This window comes from Sorghum bicolor, chromosome 6, assembly GCF_000003195.3.
Source record: "Sorghum bicolor cultivar BTx623 chromosome 6, Sorghum_bicolor_NCBIv3, whole genome shotgun sequence".
Lineage (NCBI taxonomy): Eukaryota > Viridiplantae > Streptophyta > Magnoliopsida > Poales > Poaceae > Sorghum > Sorghum bicolor.
This window is the reverse complement of record NC_012875.2, coordinates 54488969-54511124: the sequence shown is the minus strand read 5'-3', so window position 1 is coordinate 54511124 and position 22156 is coordinate 54488969. Positions and strand designations below refer to the sequence as shown.

Here is a 22156-nt window from a genome sequence, read left to right as displayed (position 1 = left end):
TTAGGGTGAAAGTAAAGGCCCAAGCATATTTGGGTGGTGCACCGGCACCGGCCAAATAAAATATTTACTACTATAAATACTGCACCGCTGCACTATGTATAGCCTATTTTTATCATATAAATTAGTTGAAATTACTAGTACATTTCTACTTGGCTATGATTACTGTGTAAATTTTAAGTTGGCTTCGCCCTTGATCCCAATGGCGCACATCAAGGAGCAGATAAGCAGACATTGGCATTAATTAAAAAATCATGCACTTGAATTTTGCTCATTAACATTGTGGATTTCGCTAACTAACACATTGATTAAAAACACGTTATAGAATCTTTTATTTAAACTTTTTTTTTCATCCACTTACTAGTATGCAACTCCAATAAAGAGTGTGTTGATTGCAACAACGTTGATTTTAATCTCCAGAACGCCTACGCTCTTTCGTTTGAAACCACAATGTTGATCTCCAAAACCAATGTCGTTGACTCTCATGCATGCAACACGTGATTACTGTTGGCACACATGCAAATCACATTGATAAAGATTTACCATATCGGCAATGTCGTGCATGCATTAATCAAATATAGAAAAAAGATATGTTAGCCATAGTTTACCACAAAAAGTGTGGTTAGCAAATTGGTTGCCACATTTTGCCATGCCTAAAGGAATCTTGCCACACTTTTTAACTCTATGACATGTGGAGCCCAAAAGAATCATGCCTAAACTTAGTTGTCAACCAAACACTTGTCAACTTAGTCAAACTTGACTAAGGTAAAGTGTGGCAAAGTGTGGCTAGCAACCAAACAGCTCCTAAATTTTTCCTTATTTATCCTATTTTATCAATAAAAAAATTAAATAAGTAATATATTTCACCTATTACTGTACGTTTTTGGAGGTATAAATATCAATGTCAAGATATGATTTGATTTTCTAAATATTGTCAGCTTTTGCAAAAAGACACTCGACCCAAGAAAAAAACCAACAACAAGTCTTGTTTAGTTCCATCTAAAATCCAAAAACTTTTTAAGATTCCTCATCACATCGAATCTTACGACATATACATGAGCATTAAATATAGATGAAAAATAACTAATTGCACAATTTTATATGTAATTTGTAAGACGAATCTTCTAAGCCTACTTAATCCATGTGTGGATAATAATTGTCAAATACAAACGAAAGTGTTACAGTAGTAAAACCCAAAAATAGATCTAAATAAGGCTTTAGTGTATGAGAATTTTTCATTATTTTATAGGAGAATAATATAATATAATATAATATAATATAATATAATATAATATAATATAATATAATATAATATAATATAATATAATATAATATAATATAATATAATATAATATAATATAATATAATATAATATAATATAATATAATATAATATAATATAATATAATATAATATAATATAATATAATATAATATAATATAATATAATATAATATAATATAATATAATATAATATAATATAATATAATATAATATAATATAATATAATATAATATAATATAATATAATATAATATAATATAATATAATATAATATAATATAATATAATAGGAGATAAAAAGGAGTTATGACTTACTATACGAGCAACCATGACACAATAACAAGACTAACACGTGTGATAAAACTGACTGGCGTGGTACATTGGAGTTATATAAGGACACTCACAATGCAGACTCTATCATAGAGTCTAAAGTTATTTATTACCTCGAACAATGTGAACTTGGAGTCTAAATAAGACTTTGAGTCTTATTTTTTCTACCTCTTTCTTCAATAAATATGCTGCCACATCAGTAAAATACCATAAATAATATGTAATTAAGTGTCTTGGACTCTGTGATAGAGTTTGCATTGTGAGTGCCCTAAGACGATCAACTGGTCGTTTACGAGAATTGTACTACGTATAGAAAGAACAGGACGAAACCACAGGATCAGCAGGATGGATAATTTCCCCTGCATGCTCAGCACTCAGCAGTGGATGTTGATACTGCGCCACCCAAAGTCGCCACACGCCTGGGTGTCCTCGAACACCTGGTATGGCGTGCCGGCGCAGCCAGTCCCGGTGTAGAGCGTAGCCGTCTGGCCACGGTAGTAGAACTCTTGCCCGGCATAGAACACGAGGTCGGTGCACCCGCACGCCCCGATGGTTGACGTGTCCCCCGAGCAGTCTGCCCCGCTCCACGTCGTGAGGGAGCTCAGGGGACCCGACGAGTCCTTCGCCACGACGCCTGTCACGGCCACCGCCATCACGACGGCGATGGCCATTATTATTGGCACCGTGGGAATCGCTCTGCATTTTCCGGCCATAGCTAACTATAGTCACTAGTGTGTACCCCCAGTGGAACTTGTGGAAATGGAGTGACTGCTGAGCTGATATCTTGATTGGGAGTATAGTCGAATTTATATATAGGCGACCTCCCATGCACGGAGGAGTGTATAGTTCAGCGCCGCCGGCTGTAACTGGTCCGAGCGGAGTTCCCAAGATGGCGCCGTCCTGAACAGAAATTGTCTCACTGGATTATTGAAAACGGATGAAAAACACAAATGGCAGTGATGAATTACCATCGAATATGCTCCCAGGTCCCAGCCGACGCTCGCCGGCAGAATTGATCCATCTTTTGTCGCCAAGAAGAAACAGACGATCACATGCAAAGAATCGAGACACAAATCCTAATCCAATCTAATCGACGCACTTGGCGACGCTTTATTCCACCCATCAGTTGGATCCCTCCTTTCGACACCCGTCCCAAAAGCCAATATGCCCCCGCGCGGCCGCGGCGCGCGCCACGTACGCCCAGCACGACGCCGTCGCCTCCACCCGCACTCCCTCCATTTCCAAGCTCCAACCACCAGCTCAGCTTTGCACGGCGTCTTCACATGGGCTCGTACGCCTCGCCTCGTCAGCCGGACGCACCGCAGCGACAGGCCGCCACTGACTACACGTAATCCTTCCACTAGCTGCCTCTTTTCTAATCGGCGGCCGTGGCGTCTGAGCCCTGGATCAGCTACAGACTCTCGTGCGCTCCGGTCACCCGTCGGCGAAAAGCTCGCACGGCGTCCGATCGGAACCTCAAAAGCGATGACCGGCCGCGCGCACATGCTGGCATGCATCCATGTCCAGGATATGCAAGGATCATCCCATCCCATGTCCCACGTCCATGGCGTTGCCTTTTTGGTGCGTGTATATTAACCCACGGGGTGTTCCTGCGGTTATCTGCACACTGATCTCTCGAGCTCACGTCCAGCTCAGGCTCTGAGTTGGTGTTCCAGGCGAATAGCTAGCTTGGCACAATCATCCGATGGCGGACATGCAGATTGTCCTGGCCGGGAGGAAGATCGAGGCGCAGTATGTGGAGATGAAGGTGCCGCTCTACTCCTACGGCTGCGAGAAGAAGATCAAGAAGGCGCTGTCACATCTCAAAGGTGCTTAATTAGATCTTAAACTGGTCTGTGCGTTACGTACAAAACATTGTGCATCAAGTGACAATCAGGCTAACCAACCATGTGCTTATATGCTGGACGTGTTTTGTTTTGCAGGTATACATTCGGTTCAGGTAGACTACCACCAGCAGAAGGTGACGGTGTGGGGGATCTGCAACCGCGACGACGTGCTCGCCGCCGTCCGGAAGAAGCGCCGAGACGCGCGGTTCTGGAACGGCGACGAACTGGGCCTAGGCGAGCATGTGCCGCCGACACCCGGAGAAGCTCCCAAGCAGTACCTGGCTGCCTTCACCGCGTACAGGTTGAGGAAGTCGTGGAAGAAGCTTTTCCCGCTGATCCGCCTCTGAATCTGACCGTAGCTTTTTGATTGACAAGTGAGTACTGTGCTTCTTGAGAACGTCTCAGGAACCGCGAAATGGGTTGTAACTTAACAGTAGTGCGTGCATGTTGATAGCGAATAAACGTTCTCTGTTATTGACTCGCGAGATAACATTGACGTGCCGCTTGCACAGATCAATGAAGCTCGAGTAGGCACACTATGTCAGGTTCAGGAAGAAAAGACGCGCAAGGCGGGGTAATCTCTGAAGAATGGGCGCGGCTCTCTATTGCCGGTTGGTCTACAGTGGCACGGGGTGCCGTCATATGAGTAGTTACGGCCGTCAGTCTAACTTTGAGTTGTTGCTTAGCTTTAAGTCGGTTCGATTGGGATGTTATAAGTCCGTTAGCTGTTCTGTTAGCCGGCTGTAAAAGGCGCCACCCTGTAATTGAATCGGTATCGATTGAATGAATACAGAACTCTGTTCCTGAGCTCTGTCTAACTCTGTTCTTCCTCTGTATTCCTCTTCAATCCCCTCTTGATTCTATTCAGTTCATCACGAACCCTATCCAGTTCCAGAATCCCGTCGGGTCTTTGATCCGGAGGCTTGACACATTAGTCCATTGTTGGAGCTTTCGCTGGAGAGGAAATGAGGCAGCGAACTATTTTTTTTCCATTAGTGCTCTGATGAAACATTAGGCAGGTTTACAGAAGGAAGTAGACATGGAAGCATTGATCAATGGCGTGGAGACTATGTTCAAGACTGTTGTGCAGATACTGTCCAAGAAACGCCGCATCGACAATCAGCCATACATTCTGATGGACTCACCCGAGGAGGATGATGCAAATCAAGATTCAGAACACTGAGATGTGCACAGAAGCGTCTCCGGGTACTGAGGAAAACTTAGAAGCTGTTGTTGCTCAGCTTTTCTTTTGTTGAGGTCTTGGTAAATGTTGTTAAGCGTTTCTGTTGGGGTTTAACCCCCCTAGCTACTAAACTGCTCTTTTTTCTTGTCTTTCTGAACTGCTTTCAAACTTGTTGGTGTATTTCCGTTATCAGTAATGGAAATAGGATAACCTCTAGAAAAAAAATAGAGCATCTTCAACAGCCTTTCTAAATTTTACTATTGAAATCATCATTTGGAAAGCAATTTGTATAAAATCGCTTTCTATATCATTTCACTCTCCCACGGTTTTTTTACACCTCATCCACACTCTAAAGAGTCATTTTCGTCTTTTTATATTAGACTAGCGAAAATTCAGAATAAAAGAGGGCTATATTTAGATGACTGTTTAGTTTAGATAAGCTGTTGGAGGCTTTTTTTTAGCAAAAATCTTTATTTCTAACATTTATAACATTTATGAAGGATACGAAGAGTCTCTTCGAGATGCTATCTAACAGAAAAGAAAAGCCATTGTTAATATGTTGGGCTGGACGTAAACTTTGTGGTTTTGGAAAGTTGGGCCCATACCCAAGCCCAACAATGATAGGCTTATCTATCTTGAAATCTGAAGACGTCAGAACTGAGAAGCACGCAAGTACTACGCAACTGGAATAAGCAAGCATTCGGCTGTTTCCAAAAAAAAAAAAAAACGGCCTGGTATCACAGTACTGAGAAGCACGCAAGTGTAAGGAACAAGTTTTTGAGTGTCTTTATTTTAAAAACAAAGAAAAGGAAAATGTATCCTTGACCAGCAGTACTGACTGAAAATTCAAAGTTCCGTGCCCAAGTTCGTACTAATCGAGGAAGTGGGTAGTACATCCTTGAGACAAACGGGCAAACGACGTTCTGGGTACGGGATTTGCCTCAGCATACAGTCGTTGCCGAGTGCTGTCTGTTGCCTGTTGGTGCGGAATCTGTCACCTACTGTCAACCTAGGATCACTGTCACCTTGTTCTAATCGGCAGACCACTTGCCACGCTTCTCTCAAAGAGAAAAAAGAAGAAGAAGAGTCCAGCAGTCCCTATCAATAGCTACCTAGGCCTTGTTTAGTTCACTCAAAAAAACAAAAAGTTTTTAAGATTTTCCGTCACATCGAATTTTGTGGCACTTGCATGAAGCATTAAATATAGACGGAAACAAAAACTAATTACACAGTTTAGCTGTAAATCACGATACGAATCTTTTGATTCTAGTAAGTCTATAATTAAATAATATTTGTCACAAAGAAACGAAAGTGCTACAGTAGCAAAATCCAAAAAAAATTCGCATCTAAACAATGCCCTAAAGCGTGTCCAGAAGTGTCTAGATATTTCTCAGCCAGCAGTGAAGGTGACGCATCGTATTGCTATTGCTGCCCATGGTACAGCGAAAGTATCTTATCGCGCATTATCCAGACACGTATGGAGCTCAAGAAAGTGTCAAAGAAAGTCTTCTCATGGTTCATAGTACCAAGAATATTTACAGAACAAATGACAAATGAGTCTTCAAAGAGACAGAGACAGTATTAAATCCGTGTAGCCAAGAGCTGATAAAAGGAAAGCGAGAAACGAACGAAACACACCGTGGATCATTGATCAACAACCTAATCTGTGTTCATCAGCTGCCTCAAGCACAGGCTACCTAGTGGGTGGCCATGGCGGGCCAGCTGAAAGCCGCCCTGAAATGAAGCCGATCGATCGATCGATCAGCCCCGGGTGGTGACGTGGAGGGCGTGCGGCGGCGGCGGCGGGGGCAGAGGCGGCGGCACGAAGGGGAGGCTCCGCAGCATGAGGAAGCGCATGCGGCGCGGGAACGGCGCGTCGGTGAGCAGCTGCTCCAGCACCCGGGCCACCAGCGCCGTGTACTCCTCCAGCAGCTCCGCCACTACCGCCACCAGAATCATTGCTGCAAGGAACGAGATGAGCCTGCTTTCAAAATCTCCGCTGGGGATTGGTGGGAATTGGGATTTGGATTTGGTCTTGGACAGCGGACCCCGGAATTCTGGATGTGGACTTGCATCGTCCGAGCGGGCGATGCGAGGCTTTTAAAAGGCGTCGTCGGCTTTCGGGGAGGGGAGATGACGACGATGAGATCAGGTGGGGAAGCTGGACTCGCTGCGTGTCGCGTCCGGTGGGCAGCGGCGTGCCCTGGTTTGATGTGACCCGGTGGCGGCTGCCGTTGCGCCCGCGCGACGCGCTGCTGGTATGCGCTAGAAGCCGAGGGAAGATACGGCTCGGCTCGGTTCGCTTTCGCGCGTCGGCCCGTGGTTTGGTTGGGGGATCCAGAAACAGCGCACGGTGTCGCGCGTGGCCGCGAACATATCCGATGTACCGGTGCCGGCTCAACTCTCGCGGCTGCTGGCTGCACCTGCACGACTGCGCCACGGCCGCGGTTTCCACGGGCCCCAACACCAGAAACCGCTCGGCAGATAGCTGCCCATGGTTGGTGGCCTCAAACAAATGCTTTCTCCGTTTAGTAAAAAAAAGGTACACCTGTCTCGTGATAAGTCATTTTAAAATCGAGTTAGGTTTAGTATCGACATTTTTATTTTAAAATAAATTTATAAATGTTGCATCATTGATTATGCATTCTGTAACTATAAAAAAGGATGTGTATTAGAGCATCCCCAACTGTTTTGCAAATAAGCTTTGCATTCATGTATTTGCAAAAAAGTCTTAAAAATATTTATCCAACAGTTTGGCATTTAGACTTTGCAATTTTGTTAACTTGGCAAAAAGAGAGGAAGGATTGACATATATGCCAAACCTGTTCACACTTGGCATTGGGAAATTGGCGCGAAGTGATTAATGCCAAACCATTGGAGATTGTCTCTTTTCATCTTTGCTATATTTTTTTAGACTTGACAAACTCCCTCATCTGCCAAATCAATTATGCAAAACGGTTGGAAATGCTCTTATTTTAGAGAGCAAGTAGGGATTCAGCCATTCATGGGGAGGGGTGCGGCTGTGAGCCGGGGGGGGGGGGGGGGGCGGAGCCCAGACCCCGTTTGCGGCGACGAACGTCGAATGTACAGAGGACAAGGGACGTGGTCTGTCAGTATGCAGTGGTTTGTTTTGTTCAGCTGAATTCTTGGCGAGGAACGACAAAGGTCATCCAGTAAAAATGACTTTTATCAACTCATCCAATATGTTTACTTGGCTAATAAGTTATGGCTAAAAGTACTATCCACTAGTTTATTATAACAGAAAAAAAATATTAAATGATTGATTGATTCAACAGATAAGCTCAAGCGAACAGACTCTAAGACTGAGTTTGGGCTCTCTGTTCAAGAGGGTAATTCCTTTGGCTCTAGCTTCTACAATAATCGGAGAGTTTCAATAAAAAAACAAAGAGTCAACTCAAGATTTTAAATTTTAAGGTCTAACTTTTAACCTACGATCAACATGTAGATATAATAACTTTGTTATTTGGATTATATTGGATATATTTGGACTTAGCAATTAATTAAACTAGGAGGATTCTTTGGCCACGGATATAAAGAAGGAATATAAATAGGTTATTGTGTTAATCACTAAAAATCTAAAAAATGTATATGTATGATGTTGGTAATGCACCAATATATGTTAATAAATGATGTGTTTTGCTAATATGAATAATTTAAATGAAGAGATAACATCATGTGAATTTTTTTATTTTTATTTTTTATTTTTTATTTTTTATTTTTTATTTTTTATTTTATTTTTATTTTATTTTTTTTTGAGTTGGCGACATATGGGATGGGGGCGGTCGAGAGGGCGGTCGAGAGGGAGTCGGGCGGGCCCTCACCGGAGTGTCGCCGACGGGGATATTCCGCGACGGAACGAAGGTTAGGGGTCGAGAGTGTGCTTGGCGGTCCCTCACCGGAGTTCCGCCGACGGGGACACCTCGCGGCGGAGCAAAAGTTAGGGGTCGGAAGGGTGTTTGGCGGTCCTTCACCGGAGTCCCGCCGACGGGGACACCTCGCGATGGGACGAAAGGTTGGAGGCGAAATCGGAGAGGGTCGGCCGGAGGATCGTCGCGGGCGGGAACAGCTTTTGGTGTCTTCGTCCGTGCCGGTTCCGGTGTCGAATCCGCGACATCGATACTCTGCTTCATCTACATCGAGATTCAGGTCCTCTGAGTTTCCTTCCCTCTGTGATTCTACTCGCATTATTTCGAAGAAAAAAAGTTTTAGTCCTACTTCAAAGCATGATTTGAGGCACCAATTGGCGATTCAGAAAGGGGAATTTCCCTTTGAGGAGATTGACGGTGAGACTGTAAGAATCAAGTCCACCCCGATTCATTTGCAATGGAATTCGTATGAACATCCTGAGGATGTTCGTCCTAGGAATAGAAAATCCAATCATGTTGATCAGTCATGGGGATTTCAGAAACAGGGGAACCAGAGGTGGTTCCGAAAACCCCCCAAAGTGCAAGTTGTACCGGGGATTCTGGGAGCTTGTCCGATCGGGTATACACGTGGCACTCATACAGAAGGGGGTGAGAATAGCGGTGAGAGAGATCCCGAGTCGGGGTACTCTCCACTTCAGGACTCTAAAAACCCCATCCGAGTCGGAGGGGTTCCCCCAAATCCGAGAAACCCTAACTCTAGTGCCCTCTCTCGAGTGGATCTATCCAGATTTGTGGGTCATTTGTGGCCTGGAGCCAAACCAAGGTCGTTTGCTGCAGTGGTGCGTGCTAATCCAGCCCCTACTGTAGTAGTTGAGATGCAGCCACGAGGTGGAGGCAGACAAAGCGGGTTCGGCTCGGGGAGAGGTAACTTTGGTCAGGATCGTGGAGGCTTTGGCTATGGTCGGGCTGGTTTTGGTCAGAATCGTGGTGGTTTTGGGCATGAGCGTGGTGGCTTTGGGCAGACGCGTGGTGGTTTCACTCAGGATCGGGGGAGATTTGGACCAGGGCTGGGTGGTAACAGAGGTGGGGGGAGGTTCAATTCTTGGAGACGCAAGGATGAGGAACCTGGGAAGGAGGAGAAGAATGGTGATACTTTAGTTGGTAAGGATGCTCAAACTCAAGATTCCGAAGAACTCAGGAACAGATGGGAAGGAAAGAGTAATCCTACTGGGAACAATCATGGGGAGGAAAGTTGTAAAGATGCTGATATACAAAAGGAGGTGGCCTCAAAGAAAGACAGTAAGCCAAAATCTCTTGATACTGATGATTCGTCTCTGGCTATGGGTAAATCTGTGAATGTTGCTTGTGAGTTCTGTGGTCTCTTTAATCATGCTTCTCTGGATTGTCGTAGGATGTTATGTGAGATTTGTGGCTTTACCAATCATAATACTTTTGATTGTAAGAAATGTCTTCCCTGGAATTATGGTCCTGAACTTTGTGCCACTCAAGTAGAAGAACAGAGCTTCTTTTTTATAGAGGAATGTATTGATTCTAGGGTGGCAATTGAAAAAGCTAGTACTGCTGTCATCAAAGTGGTAGAAGGTAATGCCAATGCTAAACAAATTGAGTTTGAGTTTATGAATCTCATTGGAGCTGATACTTGGAGATGGCGTGCACGGCCAATAGCTGATAAAAAGTTTCTGCTTAGATTTCCTAGTGCTAAGATGGTGACTGAATGGAGTCGTATTAAAAATCTGACTCTGAGAAATGATGCTCAAATTACAATTGAGACATGGTCCCCTGCTGTTGGTGCTAAAGGTATTCTGCAGACTGCCTGGTTCAGAGTTAGTGGGATTCCTGCTGATCAGAGGTCTATAAAGACCCTTGCCAAAATAGGTGGATTGGTGGGTAAGGTGTTGGAAATTGATGAAGGGTCTAGATACAGGTATGATTATGTTAGACTCAAGATAGCCTGTAGGGATGTCACCAGGGTACCTAAGACCGCTGAGAGTTTCTTGGGCATGTATCTGATTGACTTTGGCTTTGAGAGGGAAGTCACTATGGAGAGTGGACCCAAGATGCTTAAGAGTGGAATTACTGTGGGTGATCCTGAGTCCCAACCTCCTGCTAAAAGAACTAAGTCTGGAATGGATGCTGGGAAAAGTCAGCTAGAAGAGAAGAATGAAAGTCTATCTGGAGCAGGAGACACCAGTAACAAAGGAAAAGAAAATGATACTAGTAAACAATCTCAAGTATGTTGGTCTGCTCCACCTAAAGTTGGTTGTGGTGATCTCACTACAACTAATCCGAAGAGTGTTGCACAAAAGTCATTCAGGAAGAGATGTATTGATGATGATGGGGAGAAAGTTCATATTCCTGAGACTTTGGAGGACTCTGATTCTGATAGTGATTCCTTTGCACAGAAACTGGCATCACTAGCTGGTTTGGATGGTGTTGGCCAAACTTCTAAGAATGATCAAGAGAACAATTCCAAGCAGATATGGTTTATGAATGAGACTTCAGAAATTAATATTAAGGAAATGTCACTTGATAAGCTAGATGACAAGCTCAAGGAGGATGATACAAAAGGTGTGAGTGTAACTGTTAACACTCAATCTCCTGAGATCTTTTTATCTGATGACACCATTGTCAACACTCAAGAAAGTGAGATCATGGACATTGATGGAGGCACCATTAAGGGTGGAGCCCTGCCCTTATCTGACTATGAGGTACAGATTGAAAAAACTGTTCCTGAGCAAGAAAGAAGGAGAAGTGAAAGGCTGAAGAAGATCACACCCCTGACTAATTTGGAAGAATTGGAGAGAAATACTGAGGAAGCTTTGAAGGTATATATTCTAATCATAACTCCTTTTCTGTGCTTTTAGATGATGATATTTCTCATATTACATCTTGCATGGGTATTGTTGTTGATGAAAGTAGTTTTGATACTTTTAACCTCATTAGAGACTTAGAGAAAGCTAGAGATGATTTGTATCAAAAGAAAATTGTTAAAAATCAAAAACCTCAAACTGATTTAGTTGAGGGGGGGCTTAGAAGAAGATGTTCCATTAGCTATTGAGTGGATTAATGATGAGTCTTCTGAGTCAGAAGATTTTATTCTGGTTGAATCAAGGAGAAAAAAAAGAGAAAAGAGAAAAAGTTTAATGCTGGCCAATTCTCAAAACAATAGGAGAATCATACAGGAAACTCCTGATGATTTGAAGAAGAAAAAAGGAAAATTGAGTAAAAAGAATGTTACAAAAAATATTAAAAAAGTTAAAAAATGAGTATCAACGGTTTAATTTGGAACTGTCGAGGTCTTAGGAAAAAAGGAGTGTCTACATTCCTTAAGGATTTGATATCTCAAAATCGGTTTCATTTTGTTGGTTTACAAGAAACTATGATCAAGGATTGTGAAGAGAAGATTCTTAGGAAGTTTGATCCAAATAAAGATTATTTATGGTTGTATAACCCTTCCAAAGGAAAATCTGGTGGTATTTTGGTAGGTGTGAGAAATGATTTGTATGATGTAGGATCCTTTCAACAAGGTGACTTTATGCTTCAAATGAACTTGTGGGACAAAAGTAACAAAATAAAGTGGAATCTGCTAATAGTGTATGGTGCTGCTCATGATGATAAGAAGATGGACTTTCTTGCTGAACTTTCCTCTTTTTGCTCTCGCAATTCAAATCCTATTTTGATAGGGGGTGATTTTAATATTGTAAGATTTGCTAGTGAGAGAAATAAGCCTCATGGTTTAACTAGGTTCACAAACCTCTTTAACTCTCTGATTGGTTTTTATGAACTTAAAGAGATTGTCATGACTGGTGGCCTCTATACTTGGTCTAATAATCAAGGAGATCCTACTCTGGAAAAGCTTGATAGGATTTTGGTCTCTAGAGATTGGGAAGATATTTTTCCAACTGCTATGGTTAAGAGACTTCCTAGAGAAATTTCTGATCATAACCCTCTGATTTTAACCTCTGATTGTCATAAACCTCTTAAATTTTTGCAGTTTAGATTTGAGCTCAATTGGTTGGATAATCCTGAGTTTTTAGGGGCAGTTGAAAAAATCTGGTCTAAACATTGTAATGCTAGAACTTCTTTGGATAGAATTCAACAAAAGTTGAAACTTGTGAAACAATATTTTAAGGGGTGGGGGTTTAATCTGCAAGGAGAATTGAAGAAAAGGAGGAAACTGGTGAGTGAAGAATTGTTTGAGCTAGAAGTTATAGAGGAAGAGAAAAGCCTTACTCAGGAACAAATGGCTAGAAAAGTTTGGCTGATCAAGGAATCCTTGCAGCTTTTGGATCAAGAGGAATCTTACTGGGTGAAAAGGTGCCATGAGCAGTGGCTGCTCAAAGGAGATAATAACACTAAATACTTTCATAGTATTGCTAATGGGAGGAAGAGGAAAAATTCTGTTTTATTTCTTGAAAGTGATGGATTTGTAATTGAGGGCGATGATAATTTGTTGAAACATGCAACTGATTACTATGGTGATCTTTTTGGTCCATCTGAAGAGCATAATATACATATAGATAATAGTATTTGGGATGAGCTGGAAAAGGTATCTGATGAAGAAAATTCTAATTTGACTAAACCTTTCTCTGAATCAGAGATTAAAGATGCTTTATTTCAAATGGAAAAGAATAAAGCTGCTGGGCCTGACAAAATACCAATTGAGTTTTATCAAACTTGCTGGAATATAGTTAAAGAAGATATTATCCAGTTGTTTGATGATTTCTATGAAGGCAAAATGGATATTAGTAGAATTAATTATGGTATTATTACTCTTTTACCCAAAATTACTGATGCTTCTAAGATCCAACAATTTAGACCCATTTGTCTCTTGAACTGTTTATATAAACTCATCACAAAAACTCTGACCTTGAGACTTGAAAAAGTAGCAGACAAGCTCATTCATACTAATCAAACTGCTTTCATGAAGGGAAGAAATATTATGAGTGGGGTCATGGTTTTGCATGAAATTTTACATGAGACAAAAAGGAAGAATCAGGTGGGGATTATTCTTAAGCTTGATTTTGAGAAGGCCTATGACAAGGTCAAGTGGAATTTCTTGTTTAATTGTTTAGCTGCGAGGGGTTTTAATGATAAATGGTGTAAGTGGATTGAACAAGTAGTCTCTGGGGGTACAGTTAGTGTCAAGCTAAACAACCTAACTGGTCCTTATATTAAGAGTTACAAAGGGGTGAGACAGGGTGATCCTTTATCACCAATATTGTTCAATTTTGTAGCAGACGGTTTATCTCGTATGATTCACAAGGCCCAATCAAATAATCTTTTCTCAGGTTTGATAGACCATATTGTTAATAAGGGTGTTGCTGTGCTACAATATGCTGATGATACCATAATTTGTCTTGAGCACAATCTTGAGGGAGCTAGAAATATGAAGTTGCTTCTATATATGTATGAATTGATGGCGGGTCTCAAAATTAACTTTTACAAGAGTGAAGTGCTGGTTATAAATGATAAGGATAATTGGGCTAATGTCTATGCTGAAATTTTCAATTGTCAGATTGGCATCTTCCCTATTAAATATCTGGGTGTCCCTGTTAGCCCAAGCAGACTGCATGTCCTGGATTGGTTACCTTTGGTTGAAAAGAATAATAAAAAATTGGACCCATGGAAAGGGAGTATGATGTTTATTGCTGGAAGAACAGTTCTAATCAACTCTAGTCCAAGCAATTCACCAATATATCATATGTCTATATATTTGTTGCCTAAAACTATTATAACCAAGATGGATAAAGTGAGAAGGAAATTTTTCTGGCAGGGTGGAGGTACTAAGAAGAAATATCATTTGCTGAAATGGGCTAAAATTTGTAAGCATAAGAAGAAAGGTGGGTTAGGTATTAGGGACCTTAGGAAAATGAATATAAGTTTGCTTTGTAAATGGTGGTGGAAGCTTTGACACTGAGAAAGGTCTTTGGCAAGACATTGTACAATACAAATATCTGAGGAAAAAAAACATCTGTACTGTGAAACACAGGCAGAATGACTCAGCAATTTGGGCTGATCTCTTGAAAATTAGACACATATACTTACAGGGAAGGAAAGTAAAAATAAAAAATGGTGATAAAGCTCTGTTCTGGAAAGATAGTTGGCTTTTTGATAAACCCCTCGAATGCTTGTTTCCTGATTTGTTTTCTATATGCATGCAACCAGACATTTCTGTATCTCAGATGAAACAAAGGTCTGTCAATTTTACTAGATGGTTAGTAGACAATATGAGACTTGATTGGAACAACATTCTTAGAAAAGTTGAGAAGATTACTTTAACTGATGGGGAGGATATGGTAAACTGGAAGTTTGATAAGAAATGGTGCTTTTCTGTTAAATCAGTTTATAAATTTCTCACCACTAATGATGCAGGCATCTACTATAAGAACATTTGGAAGGGCAAAATTCCTGCTAAAATTAAGATTTTTCTTTGGCTTGTGGCAAATAATGCTTTACTCACTAGGGATAATATGGTTAAAAGAAAGTGGACTGGTGATCCTTCTTGCTTGTTCTGTGAGTGTAATGAATCTGTTTCTCATCTGTTATTTCAATGCAGTTTGGCCAAAGCAGTCTGGGCTGTTGTAGCTCATTGTTTAGGTGCTTCTAATGTACCTAGAAATTTGAATCAAAGTTGGGCTTGGTGTGAGCAATGGTTACCTTATGGTACCAAATTTCATGTAATTGGCATTGCTGCTATTTGTTGGACAATTTGGAAAACTCGGAATAGTGCTTGTTTTGAGGACAAAGTTGTTACTAGTCCAATTCATGTTATATGTTATGCTTGTTCGCTTATGGAATATTGGGCAGGTTTGTTTCTGGAGGAAGATAAGGAGCAGTTGATTGCTGGAGCAAATACAATGCTGAAAATTGCTATGCAACTGGTGAGCAGGGAGGTGAGAGATCAAAAGCACCTCGCTCTGGAGGACAACAAATCAACTGATGAAGAGGATGCCCCGGATGGACAGAAGTGAGCAGGCGACTGATGAAGACAGATTGATGTCTGGTCTTTTGCAAGAAACTGTCTCGAGGAAGGCGCTTTGTCGCTTGTTTAAACTTCTGTGCAATCAAACTTGGTTATTTTGCTGGTGCTTTCCTTTTGCTGTGCTGACAAGCCATAGCTGTCGTGAGCTAAGTGCGTTAGCTGTCTTTGTAGTTTCTTTCTTCCAGAACTGTACTTCTTTCTAGTCTTCTCTATTGGTCCTACAAACTATCTGTATGAACGGTATTTCCGTTGTTCATTCAATGGAAATGGGGATAATCCCTCGATTCGAAAAAAAGAGAACATCATGTGTTAGTGGATACTGATATGGACATTTTGTATAGCTAGACAGTTAAATGGGTTATATGCTAGTGGAATGTTATAGTTAATGCTGATATGGATACTTTGTATGGCAACAGTGATGAAGCTAGATGCTTTTTATTAGTGTCCCTAACCGCAAGCTTTTGTTTTATCGCTTCCTCTGCTTTTGTTTTCAGTTTCCCTAGGTGCCCGTGGCACTCCGAGCCGGGGAGGGCAATTGAGCAAATCCACGTCGTAGTCCGTAGCACTCCGAATACTCAAAAAAGTAAATTATTTTAGACAAGATTTAAATCAAACATTGAGAATATAAATCATGAATAACTTTTAAGTTAAGTTTTAAAATATAAAAACTATATGAATAAATTTGTCTTAAAAAATACTTTCGTAAAAATATACATGTACTACTTTTTGACAAATATTTTTATAAAAAAACAAGGAGTCAAAGTTAGATTTTAGAGACCATATTGTTATCCTAAACGATTTTCTTTATGGGTATGGAGAGAGTAGCACGACCTACCATTGTTTCCAACAAATTTTCACTGGCTCTGGCATTTTCTATTTTTTATTTTATATATGATTTTGCGTTCAATAGAAAATATAACTTACATTATCTGTTCTAATACAACTTTAAATGACTCTAAACATTAATAGATATGTGCTATTTTTAACTTATATATGACAATGTGTCGGAGGTTCGGATCATGAGCAAGACAGTAAGGACCTGTTTGGACTTTAGTCAACCCTAGTCTCTTTTTAGTATCTAAAGACCTAAAAATAGTTACTAAATGGGTGACTAATTAAACCAGTTAGCCCATTAGTCTCTTGGGGTGACTAAAGAGTAAAGAGTAAAGAGGACTAAACCAGTTAGGCTAGTCTCAATGCATGTTTCATGAGAGTGTCATGCACATTAAATTTGGTGCCACATAAGCAAAATTGCTGACTTGGCAGGATCATTAAATGAAGAAATTTCATCAGATGAGAGAGGAGTTTCATCCCCATAAAACTCCTGTGGCTCGATTACCTAGTTTATAGTCTTGGTAACTATGTCATGAAACTATGCATTGAGACTGGCCTTAAAAGACACCCTTTGCCCCTCATTAATGCACTCGTGGGGGATGGCCGGATGGGCATAGTGGCCTGGCTCCGGGTCCAGCGGCCGTGGGTGATCGAGGTCGTTCGCTACATCTCCCGTCATAAAAAAAATAAGAGAAATAGCTAGTGGAGTTTATATTTATAAGAGATATAGATTGAATTAGACACTAACCCATTACCACGTCTGCTGGTAGGATTAGACTTTGGATTTTAATTAGATTTCTCTATTCGGATTTGGATCTTAACCCATTACCACGTCTACTGTATTCCAGGGAGACTACAGTGATGCATATTTTCTCACGATGACTGGACATGTGAACAACCGCAGTAAATTGTCCTGTAAGAGTTGCGTGGTGCTGTGTTTGTTCAGCATCATGTTTTGTGTGAGATGAACCTTTACGATGCTTTGAAAGAAGGAAATGTGTAATTTGTTTTTCCATTGCTCTTCTCAGAATTAGGAGGGGGAAGACGGGAGATCTGAATGGGTTACTCGTGACGGTATCATGAAATCCAGAAGAAAAACAAGAGGAATGCCTGCACGTAGCCCTTGTGAAGAATGGTCACCAAAGCTTTCGATGCTTCATCTAGGCCCGACCGGCCCATGAGCTCGATTGGGCTTCTCGATCATTTGGGCCAGTGCTGAATATCTGATTCACATACGGCTGATGTTGCGTTTCGCTGCATTTCGCGGCTCGTGCGGCCCAGTGGCCACATGTTAGTTGGGCCGCATTTTTATCCAATCCAACGCTTGTCTGTGAGAAATCGAGAACAGTAGATCCATTCTGGGCCTTGTTTAGTTGCCAAAGGAAAAATTTTTGGGACACTGTAGCACTTTCGTTTATTTGTCATAATTATTGTCTAACTATAGACTAACTAGACTCACAAGATTCGTCTCGTCAATTTCGACCAAACTGTGCAATTAGTTTTTATTTTCGTCTATATTTAATACTCCATGCATTGGTCTAAAAATTCGATGTGACGGGGAATCTTGAAAAATTTTGGGTTTTTGGGTGGAAGTAAACAAGGCCCTGGTAAGAAAAGTACTAGCACATTTGGGCCAGTGCTGAATGCTGACAGTGCACAGACGCGCTGCTAAGGGCCTATTTAGATTGGAGATGAAAATTTTTGGGGTGTCACATCGGATGTGTCGGAAAGATGTCGGGAGGGGTTTTTAAAAACTAATAAAAAAACAAATTACATAGCTCGTTAGGAAACTGTAAGACAAATCTATTAAACATAATTAATCTGTCATTAGCACATATGGGTTACTGTAGCACTTAAGGCTAATCATGGAGTAACTAGGCTTAAAAGATTCGTCTCGTGATTTTCAACTAAACTGTGCAATTAGTTTATTTTTTTATCTACATTTAGGCCCTGTTTGGTTCCACCAACTAAATTTTAGCTAGCTAAACTTTAGTCATTTTAGTAGCTAAAGTTCCAAACACATTGACTAAAAAGAGCTAAAATAGTTTAGTTTCATTAGTCACCCAAGAGTAGCTAAAATAATTTTAGCTAGCTAAAATTTAGTTGGTGGAACCAAACAGGACCTTAATGTTCCATGTATATGTCTAAAGATTCGATGGGATGGATGAAAATTTTTGGGTGGGTAACTAAACAGGGCCTAACTAGAAACACTACTACTCGCAGAGTCGCAGTAGTAAAGGTCGGAGCTTGATGGTGTATGGCAAAGGGGTCGCTTCTTGCGACTCCCGCGCTAAATTAACATAGTCTACTCGTATCGAAACGATAAAGAGAAACGATAAAGAAAGAAGCACGCGTTTAGAACGCTCATCCACGACCATGAGGTCGTCCTCGCGCTGTAGGCAGAACAATAAAGAAACCCTAAAGCAAAAACGGTCTCACAAATCCCAACAGTCCCACCGTATAGAAAAACCGAGCAGCAGCAGCAGGATCCCGATCCAGCTGCTCTGTAATATTTTCGTTTGTTTATTGTAAATATTGTCCAATTATAGATTAATTAGATTCAAAAGATTTATCTGTCAAACTGTGGAATTTATTTTTGTTTTTGACTGTATTTAATGCTTCATGCATGTGACGCAAGATTTGATGTGACGAGAAATCTCGAAAAAAATTGGTTTTTTGGGTGAACTAAACAAGTTCTTAATCAGCGTCCTAGCTGTCCGTCGTCCTCCGTGAGTGCAGTGCATGCATACAAGGGGCAGGAAAAGCGTGGGAGCTAGCGAATGGAAAAGCAGGAATTCCTTTGTGTTATGGTATGGTACGTGTTGGGAGCTGAGAGGCCTAGTTTGATTACGCCAATAATTGGACCCGCGCGCGTCCGTACGGGACTGGCCAGCTAGCACTAGCAGTGTCCAGCACGCACCGGCTTTTTATAGTGTCCCTAACCGCACGCCAATGGCCGCCGGACATGCCGGCGGCAATGCAATGCATGGCCGATTGGCCGTAGATGTCTTTTGTTTTCTGTTCCCTAGGTGCCCGAGGCACTCCGAGCCTGCGAGGGCAATTGGGCAAATTTGTGTTGACTTGTCTGTTCTATAATCTGCTTCACCATATGACCAGCGGCCCATACATGACCTACCATTGTTTCCAAAACAAATTTTCGCTGCCTCCGGCAGTTTCTAGCAGGATAGTAAGGACATGTTTAGACTTTAGTCACCTCTAGTCTATTTTTAGTATCTAAAGACCTAAAAATGGTTACTAAATGGATGACTAATTAATTAAACCAATTAGTCCATTAGTCCCTTAGGGTGACTAGAGAGGACTAAACCAGCCAAAAGACATCTCCTGTCCCTCGTTAATGCAGTTGTGGGGGCAGGCGTAGCGGCCTGGCTCCACATCTAGTGGCCATGTGGGATTAAGGTCGTTCGTTGTGTTTAGGTTAGGGTCCCGCTCCATCTCTCGCTCTGGTGGCCGGCGCGCCGAGCAATGCAAGGAGGCTGATGGAGGCTACGACGCGGCAGAGGCGAAGGAGGAGTTGCATTCCCCTAAGAAGATTATGTGCATAAGAGGCATTTTGGTCTTTGTACAATAGCATTAATAGTCATTAGTCCATCTATCCAAACTAGGTAGGGGCTAAAGTTTAGTTTAGGATTAATGGATCCGAATAGGCCCTAATAGCAGATCAATTGAGACACCCTATCACTAATTCATCATACAATAGATTACTTATTGTAAAACCAATGAGGACTCTTATGCTCTGGAGAGTGAGGGATTGATAGACCGAAGAGTGAAGGACAAAAATTTAGAGGAGTCACCCTTTAATATTAGGTGTATATATATATGATGCTATAGGAAGAGGATCCCCACCTGCAATTACAATGCTTTCATGGCCTTGTTGCCCAACAAATTCAAGAATTACATTGGTTTGAACTCGAAAGACAAAGAGTTAAGTTCTTAAAGCTGTAGTTGTTTTGGTGAATTTATTTGCCAAAATAGCTCCTCGGTGTGAATATTATATTGGTACCCTAGTAGCACCCTCGCTGCATAGAAAAAATCCCAATTAGGACAGGCCGGGCCAAACAATATGTAATAAGCTTTGCCACCACTTGATGCGATAGGTGTCGGATGAGCTTCGATTCTGGTAGATAACATGTTGTTTTGATTTTGATGAGATGGTTCCCGCGTGCAATCCTTTGCATTGTCTCTGGCTCTCTCCTCTGTAGGAGCGCACATCCGGATAGCATGGTTAATTTTTTTATTTTTTTATAATAATATGTTTTGTATTTCTACTTGAGGAGAACATACAGGTATACAAATACAGAAACACACAGCAAAGATACAGAGGCACTTCTCCCAATCGAACCTCACAAAGAACCCTAGAAAACATAAATATTACAATCAAACCCTTAAGACCTCGAGCATCACCGTGAATGAGAAGAGCCCTATCGTACGTTGCCTTTGAAAGGAGTTGAAATAGACACCCGTCTCGAGAGACAGGATGAAGCCATCGGCGGTCACCCATCGATCGAGGCTCGCCCCAAGCCCCAGCTCCTGGATCTGAGCTCTCATCGGCGGCCACCGCCGTCGAGGGAAGAAAGAGCCAGATCTAACCGGCCACCATCCATAAGACCCACAACACATCTCGCATCCTTGAAGAGAAAAAGGCCAAGAACACCATCACCTTAGAGACGACGAAGCTCCGACCGGGATTCTTGAACAAAAGCTCCCAAACTCACCGATGGAACCGGAGAGAAGAACCTTCGGGGCATGGAAGAGTTGGAGCATTATATTCCTTTGTTGTTGCCGCTTCCGCCTCGCCGACAACGCTAGGATAAGCAAGCCGCAAAGGATTAGCATCCTCCCGGCAAACCCTAACTCCATCAACGATAGCCGATGACGAGCACACCCTAGATCTAGATAGGTACCTAACTAACCTATATACATCCGCACACTGATTCTCCAGTCCACTTCCATCTCCGGCGCTTGACCGGTCGCTGGAGAGGAAAGGAGCCGATAGAATCGGTGCCGAAAGCGCGCGTTGCCTTTCTTTTGCCTTGGGCAGCTGTAGCTGGGGATAAGAGACACAACTCAGAGCCGGCCCTATTTGGGGGCACCAGGTGCGACGCCCATAGGCCCTTGCGGCTTGGGGGCCTAACATCAGGTATGTATATAGTTATATACTTTGTCAGCCTGAACGCTATATACGTATAGGGCTATTGGCTAATGCTAATTAGCATCAGCAGATCGGCTTTTGTTTTCTAGGAGGCAGGATCGCACTATCGCAGGAGCCGCTAGGCGCCGGGAGCCGAGCGGCCGCAACCCCTGTTGCGTTCTCGCGGTGGCAGAGACGCTGCAAAAAGAAAATAGAAAAGACAAGAAGAACAGTTTCAAGTGGCTTTGCCAGATTCTATAATGTCAGCGCCTGACATTCTTAAGTTTAAGTTTGTTATAGATGTAGATTGCTATCCAAATGTTTCAGTTGCCTATCAAATTCTTTTAACTGTACATGTGACTGTAGCTTCGACCGAAAGAAGTTTCTGAAAATTAAAGTTGTTGAAGAACTATTTGAGATCAACTATGTCATAAGAAAGGTTAAATGGCTTGGCTATGTGCACCATCGAAAGGGATATATTGGACACTATTGATCTCAATACCGTCCTTGATGATTTTGCATCAAGAAATGCACGAAGAAGTATATTTACATAAGAAGCAATGAATATGATGGAATTCTGTTCCTTTTTAAGGTAATCATATTAGTTCTATAAGTACAAATATATTGCCTTTAATCTACATTA

The 22156-nt window shown here is 41.8% G+C and overlaps 3 protein-coding genes across 4 annotated transcripts; 1 reads left to right on the top strand and 2 right to left on the bottom strand.

Moving 5' to 3' along the window:
• LOC8057690 (antimicrobial peptide 1) lies at positions 1982–2320 on the bottom strand. The gene has a single exon (XM_002446942.1). It carries the CDS (start codon positions 2318–2320, stop codon positions 1982–1984), a length of 339 nt encoding a protein of 112 aa, XP_002446987.1.
• LOC8057689 (heavy metal-associated isoprenylated plant protein 28) lies at positions 2800–4265 on the top strand. 2 transcript variants are annotated; one of them, XM_021462719.1, is made up of 3 exons: positions 3093–3436; positions 3551–3828; positions 3967–4265. In XM_021462719.1, exons 1-2 carry the CDS (start codon positions 3313–3315, stop codon positions 3799–3801), a joined length of 375 nt encoding a protein of 124 aa, XP_021318394.1. In that variant the 5' UTR covers positions 3093–3312; the 3' UTR covers positions 3802–3828; positions 3967–4265. The 2 variants fall into 2 exon arrangements, with proteins under 2 accessions (XP_002448389.1, XP_021318394.1); XM_002448344.2 differs by having other exon boundaries at positions 2800–3436; positions 3551–4265.
• LOC110436534 lies at positions 6122–6847 on the bottom strand. The gene has a single exon (XM_021463756.1). It carries the CDS (start codon positions 6594–6596, stop codon positions 6399–6401), a length of 198 nt encoding a protein of 65 aa, XP_021319431.1. The 5' UTR covers positions 6597–6847; the 3' UTR covers positions 6122–6398.